The sequence below is a fragment of the Leguminivora glycinivorella genome, chromosome 4, assembly GCF_023078275.1.
Source record: "Leguminivora glycinivorella isolate SPB_JAAS2020 chromosome 4, LegGlyc_1.1, whole genome shotgun sequence".
NCBI classification, from domain to species: domain Eukaryota; kingdom Metazoa; phylum Arthropoda; class Insecta; order Lepidoptera; family Tortricidae; genus Leguminivora; species Leguminivora glycinivorella.
The window spans coordinates 27,238,265-27,256,807 of NC_062974.1; the positions used below are offsets into that span (position 1 = coordinate 27,238,265).

At 36.8% G+C, this 18,543-nt stretch overlaps 1 protein-coding gene across 5 annotated transcripts in view; it reads right to left on the bottom strand.

Annotated features, from left to right (window-relative positions):
* LOC125225432 (obscurin) overlaps nt 1–18,543 on the bottom strand; it is a 174,448-nt gene that overhangs the window by 53,330 nt on the left and 102,575 nt on the right. For 4 of the 5 annotated variants that reach the window (XM_048129162.1, XM_048129161.1, XM_048129160.1 and 1 more), the window contains 8 exons: nt 12,446–12,538; nt 8,576–8,696; nt 7,307–7,488; nt 5,060–5,213; nt 3,645–4,883; nt 3,055–3,552; nt 2,315–2,557; nt 1,229–1,370 (listed from right to left, as the gene is read on the bottom strand). In XM_048129162.1, the coding sequence (XP_047985119.1) occupies nt 1,229–1,370; nt 2,315–2,557; nt 3,055–3,552; nt 3,645–4,883; nt 5,060–5,213; nt 7,307–7,488; nt 8,576–8,696; nt 12,446–12,538 (2,672 nt within the window). The remainder of the gene's footprint in view (nt 1–1,228; nt 1,371–2,314; nt 2,558–3,054; nt 3,553–3,644; nt 4,884–5,059; nt 5,214–7,306; nt 7,489–8,575; nt 8,697–12,445; nt 12,539–18,543) is intronic. The other variant, XM_048129159.1, reaches the window with a different exon arrangement.

Sequence of the window (18,543 nt, forward strand, 5' to 3'; positions counted from 1 at the left end):
ACTTCGACTTTAGGTAGCTGACGGGTGCCGCCTATGACAATGGCCTGACACTTGGAAGGGTTGACAAATAGACCGAACCTCTCCGACCAACGCTGAATATGCAAGAGGTCCTGATTCAATTTGCCAACAGTAGCCGCAAGGTCAGCAATACTGCAGTGGTCATAGAGTTGCAGGTCGTCAGCGTACAGATGGTGCGAGCAGCGAAGGTCTAAAGTAATAAAATTGACAAAGATGGAGAACAATAAAGGTGAAAGAATACCTCCTTGAGGCACACCAGTGGCCAAATCACACCAATCGGATAATTTTTTATCGACCCGCACTGCTTGCTGACGCCCACAGAGATATGCCGAAAACCATTTTAGGCCACAAGGAGACACGTTGAGGTGCTCAAGCAAGGCAAGGAGAATCTCGTGGTCAACAGTGTTGAAAGTTAGAGAAGTCAATGAGGATGAGCACTGTGACCATTTGGTTCTCCATGCCGCGCCTGATGTCCTCGGTTACTTTGAGCAGTGCAGTACAAGTGCTATGTCCCGGACGAAAACCTAACTGGTAGGGGCTCAAAAGATTGTGTGAGAAAATAAATCTTGACATCTGTTTATGAGCCACAGCTTCAGCGATTTTCGATAGAAAAGGAAGTATCGAAATGGGTCGAAACTGGCTAACCAAAGATGGATTACTAGTTTTTGGCAACGGTAAAACGAAAGCTTTTCGCCAAAGTGCTGGAAATTCACCGTTTAAAAGCGAGGAGTTAATAATATCAGTCAGTATAGGAAGCACAGAGTCTAAAATTGACACTATCATGTGCCGACCGATATCATCACAACCTACAGCCTTGGATTTAATTGCCTTATACTGATAGATTTTTGTGGATTGGATCCTCTTCCTTAAACTACGTCCCATTTTTCAAAAAAGTTCGTAGGATCGTAGGTTTGCAAGTTTCCTACAAGTATACATATACGGTAAGTCGGAATTATATGATTTTTTCAAACTTTGTAATAAGTTCAAAAGCTGCTGAATTTAGCATTTTTAATTGCTGTTCTGAAAACACGGAAACTGAGAACAGAGCAGGTCAACTAAATCAAAAAATGAAGTCAATTGGCTTCCTTAGCCAAATTTGTTTTTTATCATGCAGAAACGTCTGCGAGCGATATTACATACTTTTAAATTAAAGGAAAAACCTTAGCCAAGTTGACTTAAAAGACGAGTATTAGAGGAGCTAGGTACTTACAACTTGACCTCTGGGTTAGGGTCTCCTTTGACCTTGACCATGAACCGCAGGTACGTGTTCTCCATGATCTCAGTGTCTTTCAGAGCCACGATGAAGTACGGGGCGTTTAGAGCGTTGCGCTCTCTGCGTTCCTCATCTGTCACTGTATGCATAAAACATTTATTGGTAGGACGAATTCAGAACAATAGAAATTCTCGCACTCACAAATTTTGTAGTAAAATAAAAGATGGATAACTTACGTAGCTAGCCTATTTATAGACAAAAAAACAAGCTCGACAAAAATCAAAAAGGTAATCACGGTCTATATCCCGGTCAATATAAGTCTAATGAAAATAACCGTGAATCATTCAAAACTCTATTTATAGAAGTCAACTAATAAGTAATTGTAAACTAATCGAAAATTTATAGACTTTCGAACTGAATCGCAAACAATAGAAAGGTACGTATACAATATCAAGCCGAGATTATAAAGGTATTCACAATTTGGATTCTGAAGAACATTAATAACTCAAGAAAAAAAACAAGAAATTTAATATTCACGTTGGACAGGTGCAGTCAAATTGTCTAAGAACAAAAATAGTGTCCTCCAAGGGTGCCTGTATGGTTAATCTACTAAACATAATTTTAATACTGTTTACAATAATATAAGTGCCGGCAACATTCATGCAAACAACTCCGGTGAAAATACAGGAAAATTATAACAGTTTACAGTTTCTAAATACTTGTTATGACGCGTACGATGTCTTATTTGGGTGTATTGCGATGGCAACATGCAGAAATATGAATGAAGTTTCAGAAATAGTAACTTACAAATAGTAATATATAGTTCTCGAAATTTATTTGGTATGAGCAAATTCATAAAGTAAAAGGTTCTGCAAAAACAGTGAAGTAAAATTGCTGTTATTGAAATTTGTGTTTATATTGAATAATCTTGAGTGTGTGTGCTTGAGTTGCCTTTTCTCTTTTTACTATAGTGTCATCAGGACATTTTTGCACTTAAAATCAATACACAAATTGGTACCAATTTGCTAAAAATTTCAACATTATCAACTTGCTCAAACCCATAGAAAAAGAATCAAAACTTACACTGAGAGACGACCAACTGCGCCGTGCAATGCGAGTTTCCCTTAGCGTTCTCCGCCCTCGCCGTATAAACTCCCGAGTCATCCTCCATGCAATGCAGAATCTCCAGTTTATGATCATGAGCCTCGTTGGTGATGTTCACTCGGTCCATGAGACGGTCCGTCAAAGGCTTGTTGTCTTTCAACCAAGTGATTTTGACGGCTTCGGATGAGCGGAGCGAGCATTCGAAGGAGGCATTTTCGCCGGCTGAGGACAGATAATGGTTAGGAGAGTCCGTACGGGGTTGTCAGAATGGCTGATGTGTATTTACACGTATTGTCTTATCATCAGATATGTCTAAAGAAACATTGTTCATAGACATCTGAGTACGGTTCCTGTTTAAGAGGCGTTAGATCGTTTTCAGACCTCTATGAACTTCTTTCTGTATTATAAGTCTTTGATTTTCATTGTTTGTATCAACGAACATCAGGAATTTTTGATTTTCTCTGCAGTTTCCTTTTTATTATTAATGTACTATTTTTTTAAAATACAAAGACTACTTATAACTACTCAAAATCAATTCAATTGATGTTTGTGAAGAGAGTCAAGTCTTTCACATGTTTAACCGTACGGACTCTTAAAAAGAAGAAGACTACAAAGCGTTAGTAAATGTGTTGTGTATGTCAGTATCTAGAAGCGTATGTACAAGCACTAGTTGTGTGTCTACGACTATTCTACTGCACTAACGTGTATATACCACTTACGCTCAATATTCTGGCCTTCTAAAGTCTTGCTGAATACCGGTTTCCCGTCCTGAGATTCGGACTTGATTACCCTGCTTGTTTGTAATTCTCCAGTGCTGATAGACCCATTGGCGATCTTAGAGTATTTGCTTTCGCCGTTTCTTGCGGTTTCGTAGCTGGACTCGATGGTAGTTTCAGTCCTGCTGCTGCCGTTGCCGAGGCCATATTTGGCAGCGATGCTGTCGAGTTTGCTGGTGGACTCGGACTCTATTTCATATTTGCTGCCTTCTACGCCATATTTACTTCCTTCTACGCTATATTTGCTTCCTTCTACGCTATATTTGCTGCCTTCGGCGCCATATTTGCCCCCTTCGATGGAGCTGGAGTATTTGGCAGACTCATAGCGAGAGCTGCCCTCGATTGAGCCGCTCTCGCGGCGAGAGTAGCCGGAGCTTTCGTAGGAGGAGGATTCATAGCGTCCTCCGGTTGATGATAGTTTGCGGGAGCTGCTGGAGTATTCTGAAAGAGGTTGGAGAATTTTAGTTTATTTGAGGGAAACCATTAATTAAAATTTCAACACAGGAAAGCACATAAATAACATATAAACCTACCTCCAGACAGCCGCGAACTGCGGGTATATCTCGACATTTCGTCTTCTTCTACAGTTTGGCCGTTTCCGTTGCCTTCTTCAGTAGCAGTAACGCCACCGGCGGCGTTTACTTCTGCCTTACTCTCAACAGTGGCTCCTTCTTGAACACTCTCTCTAACGACAGTCTTCTCTTCTGATTTTTCTTCAGATTGTGCAGAAGTTTTCTGGACGGATTCTTGTGTTTTTTGTTTTGATGATATTACAGATTTCTTAACTAGGTGACTAGATGATGTTGTTTTTTGTTCATCTGTGGTCGCTTGTAACGATGTTTTCTCAACGCTAGCTTGCGCTGAGTTAATTTCGACAACCGATTCCTGTGACGATCTTCGCTCAGAGGAAACTACTGATTCTTGTGATGATTTTCGTTCAGCAGAAACCACCGATTCCTGTGATGATTTTCGTTCAGCAGCACACTTTTCTGAAGTTTTTTGTGACGCAGAAGTTAATGAAGATTTTCTTTCAACTACAGTTGCCTCTGACGACGTCTGGTCAACTCTGGAAGCTTCTGCTGACAAAACTGATGATTTTTGTTCGGCAGATGATGAAGATTGAGCAGATTGCTGTTCAGAGCTTGCCTCGTATGAAGAGTGAACAGTTGATTCAACAGTTGAACTTTGAACTACAGTTTCGTGTGAACTCTCCTCGAGTGATGTCACGCGTACAGATGATTTAGAAGTGACTGATGATTCAACACTTTCTTCTATAATCTCTGCCTTACCCGCCTTCTTAGCAGTTTTGACTGACTCGCTAACTTTAGAACTTTCGTGGCTCACAGATGATTTAGTTTCTAAACCTGATGTGAGTTCACTTTGTGCGCTGGTGATTTCTTGTACTTCACTGAGAAGTTCGCTGGTTTCGGTCTTTGAAAGTTTTTTGGCTACCTCGCTTTCTAATGATGCCTTTCTCTTTGCTTTTAGTTGTTGAAGAGATTGTTCTCTAGTGAGAACTTCTTCAACTTCTATATCTTCAACCTTTGATTGCTTTTCAGCTTCGACTTTGGACCGTTTTTCTCGGACTTCAGCTGCTTTAATGTCTTTAGCGTGCTCTCGCTTTTTCTTCTTCTCTTCTGCTGGCTCGGGAGAAGTGGCTTGAGGAGAAGCCGCTTGCGGGGAAGCTGCTTCTGGAGAAGCTACTTCTGCTGGAGTAGCTGCTTCTGGTGTCAAAAGTTGTAAGTCATCAGCCGCGTGTTCGGCTAATGCAACTGAAAAAGAAAAAAAATCTACTAAGTAAAATACCTTAAAATTCAACCAAACTTGACTCTTGCAATAAGGGTTATTGTATTGATGATGTTTAATTTAACTGTTTTGGACCCACGAGAAAAAAAACACCTATCTAAATACAACATGACATTGTAACAATTTGTATTAGTGAACTTACCAACGTCGCTGATATTCTGCAAGATCTCCTTCAGCCAGTTGTGCTTAACCTGCTCCTTGTGGGCCGCTAAAGTCACGGAGAGCGGCGGCGATTTCTGGTGGAGCTTGAACTTGAGCGGGTCCGCTGAAAGGTCGTCTACCTCGACTTCTGGTAGCTGGAAACAAATATCAGAAATATAACATCCTTACCATATAATATTATAAATGGGAAAGTATATATGTGTCTGTTTGCTTGTCGTCAAAACGGAGCGACAAATTGACGTGATTTTTTAATTAGAAATAGTTGACGGGGTGAAAAGTGAAGTGACGTAGGCTACTATTTTTCTCTTTCTAACTCCCGATTTCCCTAAAATAGGGGAATAAAAGTTTGTATAGAGTATTCCGTAATTTTAGAATTTAACGCGAGCGAAGCCAAATTAAGTTAGGTTTTGATCCCCTATATGATTCTTCTTGTTCCGCAAAGACGTTACATTGGTACTGAATTTTAGTTTGCGAAAGTAACGATGTGACTGTATAATTTTGTCACCATGAAACGAATCACTTCAAACTCGGTAGAGAACTCTTACCAAAAAGACTGATTTGAAGTAACTAACTACACCTACTATAAAAATAAATATTAGGTAATGCAAGGTTCAGTGACTATCAACTGGATCAAGAAAGAAATGAGATTGTTGACTTTCCCACCGCAAACGAGGATTACGATAGTGATATAACTGGCGACTTGGCGTTGGTCCAGTTGCGGTTAAATCAGAAAACAGTTGGTATTGAAGGTTTATTGCTTTGAGAGCAATTATATTTTATACATCACAATGAACTTTACGAAGTTCCCGATATTATACTAGTAGCAGGGGGAAATTAGCTAAAATTACGGCATAATTAATGGAAGGTTTTTTTAAATTGAAATATGTACGTTATAGACCGAAGTTATTTTTCATCAACCCTCCCCACTCCTCCCTCCTCTGCGTCACCCCTCTACCCTCCCTTAAAGTGCCGAAAATGCGGTTTTTCTCGATTTCTGACAAAACTGTTGAAGATACAGAAAAAGCGCGTAGGAACGAAGTAATCCTTAATAAATTTACTACAAATCATTCATTAACACTTTGGTTCTAGCACTTATAGTTTACGCGTGATCCGTCACGAAAGTTGATCCTTTGCTGCAATCTTCTTTAGTGAATGTTAAGTTTTCGCCCAAAATGCATACGAAATCGTCGAAATTTGTTTGATATAACTAAAATATTGTAACTCATGACTAAAATAAAATTAAGGGGGAAAAATCACTACCATGGGTGGAATTTCCAATATGTCTTTGAATTCCAGTAACTATTTAAGACGTAATATTTTCACGGTAGTAGTCGCTAGGAGTACCATTGATCTATATAGTGTATCTATGACTGGGGATGAGCTTTTGGTAGCTGTGGGTAGAGCCCTGGAGTATCAATCCAGTAGCCGTGAGTTCAAGTCCCACCCATGGTAGTGATTTTTCCCCCTGAAATTAATTTTCAGTTTATAATATTTTAGTAATATCAAACATATTTCGTAAGCAATTTGGGAGAAAACTTAACATTCACTAAAGAAAATTGCAGTAAAGGACCAACTTTCGTGATGGATCACGCGAAACCTATAAGTGCTAGAACCAAAGTGTCAATGAACGATTTGTAGTAAATTTATCAAGGATTACTTTTTTCCTACACGCTTTTTCTGTATCTACAACGGTTTTGTCAGAAATCGCGAAAAACCGCATTTTCGGCTATTTAAGGGGGGGAAGAGGGGTGACGCAGAGGGGGGAGGGATGGGGAGGGTTGATGAAAAATAACTTCGGCCTGTAATGTACATATCCCAATCAAAAAAAATCTTCCATTAATTATGCCAACATTTTCATACATAACTTTCCAGAAGCAACGGACTATAGGTATAGGTATACAAAGTAGATTTGGTTTATACAGTGCATGAATTGCAGCAGATGGCAAAGTTATAGCTTCGAATTGAAGACTTTCATTTTATTTACGTTCATGAGTCATATAATGGTTTGTTCAAAATAGCATGAGAGTTAATGCGTTCTCATGAATACGTGTATTTGTGTACTTAACAACATGATATTAACGTTAGAGACTAGAATACAGAATTGAAGATATCAAGATGAACAGAACATAACATGAATAATATTAAAGAGTCTTATTGTCGCTACGAAAATAAAATTAATGGTAAAACTAGCTTTTATGCAAAAAACATCATCAGATCAACGACTTACCTTGACAATATCTTTAAGCACGAACACAGATCTATCATCAGAGACCCTCTTGACTTTGCAGATGAGAATCCTAGCCTTGAAGAGGAAGAGGTAGCGCTCCTTATGCTTGCCGTCGGAGTCGGTGACGGTGAACCAGTCGTGGGTGAGAAGGCGGCCGAGCTTGAAGATGTTACCACGGTAACCTGGAATGAAGAGATTGAGGGCTTTGATAATGCTTTTGTAATGGATAAACGCGATATGTAATAAATAAATGTTATTTTCAGAAAAATTAGCAAAAAACGCGAATAAAGATAATAAGCAGGGAGCGTACTTTCATGCCGATGACATTAATCTGACGTCACGCTCCGTATAGGGTGATTCCAAATAGTTTTATTGTAAATTATTAATCATTAGTCGTCAATCATTTCAATCGTGTACAAATTACTTCAAATACAGTAGTCCATTTACATGTGGCATAAATAATGCCTACTTGAAATGTGAAACGTGAATAAAATTATTTGATTTGTTTTTATACATAAATTCAATTAAATAGTATTATTAACAACACATTACAATAAATACGTAGAAAAGAGAATTCCTCTCTAACGTAAGGCACACCATCCTTCTTGCATTCATTACCATGCAAAGAAATTCATAACTTAAAATGATTAATGACTAATGATTAACTATTTACAATAAAACAATTTGTGATCACCCTATTTATGGAGTGTGACGTCAAATTGATGTCATCGGCACGAAAAGTACGCTCCCTGATAATAAGTAATTAGCCGTAGGAGTCTAGGAGAAGCATTTATACTTTTCGAAACAAGTCAGCAAATTAAATACGTCTGATTCCACTGCTTGAGTTTGAGTCTATGGTGCTCAAAAAGACAGCAAAATGAGTTTGAGAGAGGATTAGAAGTCCTTTTTTTTTACTTTTCTTGTGGATGCTATGTAAGAACTTACTTGGCTGGCTCGAAAATCCAAAATAACTTTTGGTCTCCAACAACACGCGATAACGGTCAAGACCGAGAAAAGCGGCGTGCTTTTGACGCCACCGTTGACCTATATTTTGTCTTGACCGTTATCGCGCCAGCTTTCGCCGACGCCGAGCTCACGGTGGTCTACCTCTACTCTATCCGCCTGACGAAATTTTGGGTGAACAAGTTGACCAACAGGACGGCGTCCATTTTGTCAATGTTTATTTTTTGTCTGTGTGGGTTTGTAAGTAAAAATTTTAAATAAAATATTAGTTAAAAATTTGAAGTAAACTGTTTCATGTTTGATTACCTTCGATGCTGGCAATAAACTTGTTGTCAGTGGCGCGGTTCGGGACGCCAAGGAAGAGTTCTAGAGCCTTCTGGAGGTCCGTGCAGTCTTCGCCGAGGCGTTTGGAGTATTTTACTAGCTCCTGGAAAGATACATTTTAGAGTTGAGTCAAAATTCAAGGAAGTTAATGCAAAATTTGGTACTCTTTTGCCCATACGGAATCTGATATCGAAAACATTTAACAAATTTAAACTATTTCTTTATTGATTTCTTTAGTCGTTTTTCTCGATTTGTCGATTATAATAGCTGTTTCACAGAAAGTAAGTAATTTCAAACTCGGTGTTCGTGATTTACAGCAAATAAGATAAAGCAGCAGTAACATTTATAAGTTCAAACACAAACTAGAAATCCCGATATCACTTTCTCTATACTTAACATTAATGTGTTGATAAAGAATTAGCTCATAATGATCATCCTCACTCTATTTAAAGCCATTGTTTCTCATAATATCTCTAAAACTCCGACTCACACCAATTCTCATACATCCAGGATCAAATTTAATCCAAACATATACACGAATATCGCGTACGGCTCGTTACTAAAGAGATTTGTGGCTATTATAATAGGTCAACGACTTTGTTACGCTCAGGGCCTAACCAAGAGTACAATTGCGAACGAAACGCTCATCGCAAATATTATATACATGGAAGGGTTTCAGCAGAATCATAGGTATAGGTATGTCATCCGTCATCCTGTATACTCATGAAGCATACCTACTGTAAACTCAAAGAAACAGATGTAGCTATTCCATTCGATATATATATTATTATTTAACTCTTTGTTCATTTTTAATCTCAGCAAAATTGAATTTTCCAATTATTCTATTAATGCTCAGTGAAATTAAATTTTAATGTCCACTCATGAATGTGTGTTTATATAATTAATACTTCTAAATTTTTTGTTGCATGTATTTTTTATTTCTGAATGTGTGTCATTGTATGCTGTAGGTACCTATCTAGCTCTGTCGCGCCAATACGCAAGAGCGATAGAGCCAGATTATCGTGAGCGTTCGTGCATTTGGCTACGCACACTGGTATGCAATTTGGCAGTGTTTGTTGACAAATTGTGAACAAGGTATTACGGGTAGTTGTATAACAGTTGGGTGGTCATTATTTTAACTGATGCTGCTAAGGAATGTGTACTTGTCTGGTATGCGGGATAAAGTGATGATGTTGCGGACATGTTGAGCGATATTATGACTGCAATTCATAATGTTTAGTTAGAATTTGATACAGTACAGTTATCAGCATCAACAGTATGTAAAAACTTAACAGAAAAAGGGACTTTCCTATTTTAAAGAACCATAATTTTCCACAATCTTGTGACATATAAGGCAATCGGTGAATATCTGCATTTGAAAAAGTAGAATAGAATAGAATAGATTAATTTATTAATTATAAAAACCCAATATAAATTTGTATTACATCAAACTTATAAGTATTTTATACAATTATCGTCAAATATGGCAATTATGTACATATCTACAACTACATATTTACATTAGATATTACAATAAGATTTACATCTTTTAGTTTATAGGAGTACTACTATTTATTTTAATTTAAAACCACGTCAAATTCAGAGTAGTCATTATTGAGGTACTCCTTAACGCTATACAGTGTGCAAGATAATAGCAGCGATTTCAGCCGTGTACGGAATAAACCCTCCTGCTTGATATTTTTTATGTGGTAAGGTAATTTATTATAGAGTAAGTAAGTATTATGTAAGGAAGTCATGTAAAAATATAATCATTTTAAATTAAACACATACCTATTGGAAAAAGTTTTATAAGTTGAAAACGTGATCTGCCAAATTGTTATTTTGGCAGCAAAATTACGTCAGTCAGTTCTAACAATACATATCGTACTTTGAAAAAATCTCGTATCTCACGCTGCTCCTCAAAGTTAAAACGCAGTAAGTCTATATGCATTCAATACATACTTACTACCATTTTCTTTTCATTGACAGACGAAAACACAAGTTTTTTTTTAAAGTAGTGACGATATGTAGGTATAAACAATTGTATTATTTTGCACACTCGAGGATGCCGCATCCATTCCATCCTAGTACGTGTTATCTTATCGTCCGGCCTCGTACATCGCTGGTTGTGTGGTGCAGTTAGTAACTCACAAATGTTCCGAGCGTTTAGCGATAACTAATTTTGTAATGAGTTTCTACCCACTAGATTTATTTAAAATAAAATAAAAACTTTTTTGTGTAATGTGTACACTGTATGCTTAATCTTAGTTTTGTGAAATGTAAATTTTCTCATGTAAGTGAATTATGTAATTCTTTATGAGAAATAAAGTTCTTTAAACCAAAAAAAAAATTATTTTCAATAGTCATTCAGTAAAAACAGAGTCGAGCTCACAAACATCTTTACAAACCAACAATCATATAAATGTATACATGACCATATTATCATCGTTTTAGAGACGTGTAAATATATTTTTGGCTTGAAAATATGTTTTTCAACTCAAACGTACTTAATATTAAATTAATATGCAGAAAACTTATTTACAGAAAGTCATTAGCTATGCAGTCGTTCGAACTTGATGAGGTGTCAGGTGCATCGTTAATTATAATGTCAAAGTGTCGTTTATTGTCGTGCCAGAACACTGTGAAATCTGTATTGTGCTCAACACCTGTAGATAAATCATGTTGGACATATAAGACGCAAGCATTATAACTTGTGTGTAGACATACTAAATTCTCTGCGACAGTTATACTATACAAGGAAATGCTTAGTTATAACTAATGACTAAAGAAGCAAAGTGAACAAAAAAGAATAGGGTTGATCTCGTATAATTAAATATGAATTTTACGACACTATTTTGAGGTACAGTGGGTGTACTAGAATACAAAACAAATCAAGGTAAATACTGTAAAATGGATAAAAATTGTGATTAATTTTTACTGTAATTTGTATATTTTCTCTCAGAAATGTCTTACAAATAATCACCATTGGTACTGGAACTGGTGACGAATATTCGATGAAACCTAAAACTTTAAAGTAGACTGCTAAACGAAACTACAGATGGTAATACATTATTTACCATGAAATACTAAAATTTATCCTACTAAGTTCTGGAAGCATTTAAATTTTGCATTTAAAATGAGTTTTGGAATATGTTCAAAGTACAAGAGGACTGAGGAGGTTAAAGTAGAAAAAGTAACGGCGAATCCCCTAGCATGCTACGTGATGCGAATGGATGGAAGTCATGTGACGAGAAAGGTATTGAATGTAACGGAAGGGGAAAATTGAGGAAAAGGTGGACTGTATGTGTGAGAGATGATATGAAACGAAACGAGATTAAAGATCTCACAGAGATGTAAGAAAGAGGAAGATATGCTACTACACCGATCTTAAATGACGGAAAGCGAGTGATGATGAAACCAATATAGCAATTAATGATTTTATAATTTTATAAACCAACCCGCTGGATGGACAGCGTTAAGAAGGCCCACTAGGGATTAACACAGGCGCCTATAATTAGGAAGAAGATCGTGCGGAGTGGAGAGCTTTGGTGCGAAAAATAATGACCTCATGTGGTCGTGACCCTCAGCCATCAGGAACCGAGGAAGAAGAAGAGAGAATTTTATAAAGTCCGTTATTTTTTTCCTTTCTTCCTAAATAAAAACACAGTAATAGTATGGTGGAGAAGGAGGCTGGCGCAAGTGAACTAGGTTGGAAGGATCTGGAATTAGTCGCCCAGGATCGTGAAAAGTGGAAGATTCTTCTAAGAGGCCTATGTTCCCGATGAGAGATGACAGGATGACATCATCATCACCATCATCATCATCATCATCATCATCATCAATAGTACGAACCTTGAGAAGAAGCTGGTAATCGTTGATCCGCTGTATCGGTAGCTTGAGATGCTCGGTGATGCCCTTGTCGTCACCAAGGTCGTCAGCTAGCTCCTGGAAATAAATATCACAATTAAAAATATATAATACATATACGAAAAAATCCAATATGGTGAATAGGGTCTTTCAGGATAACGCGCAGATGGCATGACACCATGACACGCGTCTTCAGTAACGTCACAAGTTTTATCTTTCAGTTTTAAACGCATTGAAATATTAAATACCTAAACCACAGAGTAGTAATAGAACAGAGTGAGTCTCACTGAAGACCGGCTGTGACCCAACAATGGCGGACGTTTTTTTTTTAATTCTATTTTGTGGCTTGGTGGCGACCTTTCAAGCCAGCAATGGCAGACGGTTTGCGATGTGCAAACACGATTTAAAATCAAAATAATTATAATTCAGGTCAAAAGAAAATCAATTTTTCACTTAATTTATCAAAAATTAATTATTTTACTTGAAATTTAGAAATATCTTGTTTTTAACAAATAATAATGACTCAGTGCGCCTTGTGCAAATACTATTAAAAAAAATACTGGTCACACTCTTGTTTTGCAGTTTGTTGGTTTACGATTATGAACATTAATTAATATTGTGATTTTACGCATAATAACGTGATAAAGTATTAATTTACGCATGAAAAATTGCTCCATATTTTTTTTTCTTTCGATTGTTGTCATTTTTATACAATTTGACAACGCATGTAGGCATATTTTCTTATTTTTCTGGAGATGTTTTCGCCAAGGGCGCCTCGATCCGACTGACGGGAGATTAGTGGATGAGGTCATAGACAAAGCTATCAATGTGGATGATGGAATCACAGGTTTTTCTTCGGAGTTATCCGTCCATAGAATTATAGGTTCATGACCTAAACATGTTAAAAATAAAGTTTGTTCATATACAGAGAAGAAGAAAAAAAAAAGAAATTTATTAGTTGCCTAACGTTTAGAAATAGAGGCGAAAATCTGAATGCGATCTGCTGCCATACTTAGGAATAAATAAAAAATAAATTAAAATGACATTAAATGATCCTATGCCTCAATACGATTATAATTTTCTTTAGAACCTTTGATGATAAATAATTAAATGACGATGTACGTATATTTTAAAGAAAAATAAAAAAAAAGATGATTCCACTCTGCCCAATCTTATAAAATGAAGATAGCGCCTTTCGACTTTCAGTTATCAAATACCTAGTTTATATGACGCTACTGTCAATTAATTTACCTAAAACATAAGTTCCACAGTCAGTAGTTATTAAGATCAGTTGATAAACATTACAGAATTTGGAACGTCCATCCGTTTCAAAAATAATAACTATCAGAACCTTGACAAAGAGCTACGGATGCCGTCTAAATTCTGGGTCATCACCACATTTCACAGTATTTTATATTAAAACTATTTCATCGATGTTAAAAATAAACTGAATATTTACATGGTCACCAGTTATTAATAAAAGACATCAAAACATATACCTGGCCATGATTTTTCGTTTAAAGCACCGGTCCCACCAAAGCGATAGCTCTCGCTTAGAAACAAAATAATTATTAGTCGCGCATGAAGTAAACAGAGAGCGAGCGAGCCTAGTTCATCTCTCGGCGACTAACTATAATTCGCACGCGCTTTCATTGCGTATCTCTTATTTACAGAGGAACGACTATATTTTGTTAGTTTTTTTCACCGATAGCTCATCGCTTACTAGATTTTGGTGGGACCGGGGCCTTAAAAGCATGAACCTATTTTTTTTTCCTAGCCTATAATTGTGTCCCACTGCTGGGCAAAGGCCTCCCCTTTCTTCCGCCACTCATCACGATTTGCCGCGTGCTCCGGCCAGTCGCTGCAAAATGCGTCGAGGTCATCCCGCCATCTTTTCTTTGGCCTAATACCTCTGCCCCGGCTAATCTGTGGTGTCCAGTCGGTAGCCAATTTGGCCCACCGATCTGAATGCATTCGGCAGACATATCCTGACCCACATCTACAATACCAGTTTTACCTAATAAACCTATTAGTAACTTTTATTTATTTGACAGTAAACTAGGTGTAAGGTCTTTGACAGCGGTAATAAGTAAACATGTTAACCTTTCAAAATTCAGTTAGGTACCTACTGGTACACTAAACTTGTATAATAAATAATAGCATTAGACATCTTCTACCACCGATAACTTTTTGACTTGCTATTGCTACAATTAAATACTAAGACATGTTTTCGTTTTTGTTTTCATTTGTCACGGTAAATAGATAGGATGTTACCTATTTCAGCTTGGCTAATAATAATTTTTATTTCCAAAATATATTTCTTGTTATTATGACACGACTACTTATGAACACATAACTTTTTATTATTCTATTATTCGCAATAAAACTAAAAGAACAATACAGACGACATTCCAACAAATTCAAATATAATACAGCTGGCATGAAATCGTAGGCGAGATGCATCACAAGCTTAAAATATTCTATTATTTGCGGAGCAGATATTCATAAAAGCTGCGTAATGTCAATACTGTAATACATTTGTTATACAAGGGAGCAAAGTTGTATTTTAATCGAGTGTGGAATTGCAACACGAACTAGCGAATGGATTCTAGGGTTGAACTGTGAGCGAGCGAATGTATTCTATGGTTGAACCACGAGCGAAGCGAGTGGTTCGAAAATAGAATCATGAGCGAAGCGAGTAGTTCAAAAATAGAATCCTCAGCGTAGAGAGTGTTGCAATACACACGAGTTAAAATAACTTGGCATCCCGTGTGTAACACATAACTTTTCACCTCACTAAAGCGAGGAAACACGCAATAAAAACAACTGGAACATAATTGCACAGAAATAAGTCAATTTGCGTTTATTACAATTTCCACGAAGCACCGACCGACACCACAAAAGTTTCAAATTAAGAATCAAGAAGAAAAATCTATTTCGGTGCGTGCTGTTTCACGCGTTTTGAGATTGCAATGTTACTTAAGGTGCGTTTTGAATAAGAACACCATTGTACTAAAAAAAGAGTCAAAAATACAATTTTTTGTACGATTTCAAGTGTCTTATGGTGAAATCATGTTATAAAATTGTTTGAATTTTATGTTTTTAGTCGGATACAATTCGATATGAAATTATTTTTGCATTCGCATCACATGATTTGTTAAGACAATTTAAGCACAAGGAGAAAATTGTCCTGTCTGGGACATGCCTTTAGAAGAAATTATATTTAAAAAAGTTACTAATGACACGTTCGGATTTCAAATATTCTTTGCACTCTTGTGGATAAAATGCGATTTTGCTATCTGTTTTTAAAGAATAAAAAAGTCCTTTCCGAGCTAGTGAGGTGAAAATTAAATAACCACCTACATGAAGTTTGTTTATGTATTGTTTTTCGGTTCAAAAATCACTTAATACCCAGTGATCAATCTAACAAATCGCTGGGCACCCTGATCAGACTATCAACCACATCATTCTGGAGTGCCCCCTAACTAAATACACAGGTCATATAGACGATTTTAAAACCTTGTCGGGCGAAGCAGTAGCGTACCTGGCAACGGCAAAAATTTAATTTGATTTAAGGTTCCATTGTAATCCAGTGACGTTGAGTGTATATTTATGCCATGCGATAAATAAATAAATAATTTAACAAAGCTTGATTCGGCTATGTGGACGTAATGGTAAGCACGATAATCTTATTACAATGTGGTTTTGGTTATGTTTTGGTTTAAATTTTTTTGTCATCCTTAACAAGAAGCTCGGACAAGTTGTCCATATCACTAAAAACTGATACGGTAACAATATGAAAGGAGTATTGCGTAGTAGTAGTAGATTAACATAAAATAATGTAAATATAAATTCACAACAAAAAAACCGTAAAATTGTTGATAAGAGAATAACTTTTTAACCCCCGACGCAAAAAGGACGGGGTGTTATAAGTTTGACGTGTCTGTCTGTTTGTCTGTGGCATCGTCTATCGACCCTGCCTGTTGCGCCGCGGTCCCGGGTTCGAATCCTGGTAAGGGCCTGGTATTTGTTTGCGTGATGAGCGCAGATATTTGTTCCTGAGTCATGGATGTTTTCTATGTATATAAGTATTTGTATATTATATATATCGCTGTCTGAGTACCTGCAACACAAGCCATCTTGAGCTTGACGTGGACTTAGTCAACCTGAAAGAATGTCCTTATAATATTTATTATTATTTACTATTTTCAACGCTCAACACCCTTGCAATTTCTTCACGCTTCTCATGTCCTAGTTATTCCCGCCTAAATATCATGGCGATAGGCGTGTTCCTACATTAGTTAATTGAACCAGCATTCGTCGGATGTCGGCGTAATTGCTTGGCGTCGGACCAGGCACCGATCGGGTGTCGCAATTTCACTTTCGTTTTCTCTTATTGATGCTGATGTTTTGTCATTGTCTGTCAATATTGTATGTACTTTTTCATAGATTGCTGAAAGCATGCCGAATAACTGACTTTTTTCTTTTTAATTTTGTTAATTTGCGTTATACGCAATACATTCACTCACGCCTTTTCTCCGGAGATAATCAATTAAGTAATTACAGATTCCCATTTGCTACGATACCGATAAACCACTTGCGCTTCATTAACTTTTATAACGTTCCATACACATGCTCATCGGTTTCGAGTACTTCTGACCTGGCCCTTCAATATTTCCTCGATTTGGCCGAGAAAAGTTCGCCTAAGTTTTCCACTTCCAACTGTCCCTACCGCTCTTTTCAGATACACTCCCTTTATTGCATTTACCTAACCGTCATTGACCTAAGTCACTTTGAATTAGATTTGATATTTGGAGTTGAAAACGCCTACAATACATGGATCTTCATGGAGCATCATACTTGAGATTGCCTTTTGTGATTAGTTTTCCCGAACTACTTACGTTGTTTCTCCTTCTTCGAAAAGCTTTTCAACTGTAGGTAGGTACTGATTTGCAATTATTATCTTAGTTAGGTATACTAATCATTAGATGTACCACGACCCTAAATAATGAAGTTTTATTTGATTTTATTAGGTATAACAGATGCAACATATCCTTGATGGGTGAACGACGGGTGGATAAACGACCAAAGCCTGGGACGACAATGATGTTTGCACACATAATTTTATTATATAAGATACAAAATAATGGTAGCCTGTCATTGGAAGCCAAGAATTATCGCGGATTGCGCGTCTTTTTCAATAGTTTTACTTCATTCGAGACAAGTTTCTTCCTATTTTCTATTTTCGATAACAGAGGTATAAGTATAATTGTTAGAGTGTTATGCAATCTTGTTTATTCAGTAGAAACAAGTTGAGTCACGTGTGGGATAGATATTGTTTGCCTTACAGCAATCCTACACGTGTGTTGTTCAGTGCTGTTTACGTAAACTGGCGCAAATTGGGAAGATAGGTACAGATAAAGTTTACGTAGGCTTAGTGGATTTGATCAGTTTCTAGGCTCTGTCGAAGAAAGTTATTGTTATTGAGAGCCGTCTTTTGTTGCTAGGGTAACTATTGTAACTTATTAATTGGAGTTTTCTTACAAATCCGTAATGAAACTAGTAAACGAGAGAAAATAAGAGTGACAATTTCACTTGAGGTGAAAATATCAAGCGGCTGCTTTCGGTAAAATCGAGCAGTTCATTTTGAATAATTTAAAAAGTTCACCGCAGTCAGTCCGATTCAAAGTTATCCTGTACATCCGGCTTACAACGGATTATACATCTTTGTTTTAGTATATTTTAAGTAAGTATTATGTTTTTATTAGGATTTGAATTAGAAATTTACTTTGTTGAGATATTTGAATATTATAAGATTTATAAGTTGAGATATGTGGAGTACGAGTATTACGTAGTCATCATCCACCTTGCGTTATATCGTCATCTACCAGAGCTCATAGGAGCCTGGGGTCCGCTTTGACAACTAATCCCAAGTTTTGGCGTAGACATTAGTTTTTTTTTATGCATCATACTAGTTACGAGTATTGTGTAGTATGAATGCATAATATTTTTGTAGAATTTGTCCACGAATGTACGTACAGTAAGTAAGAATGTAATTACTTAGCTGTAAAAGTAATTTAAAT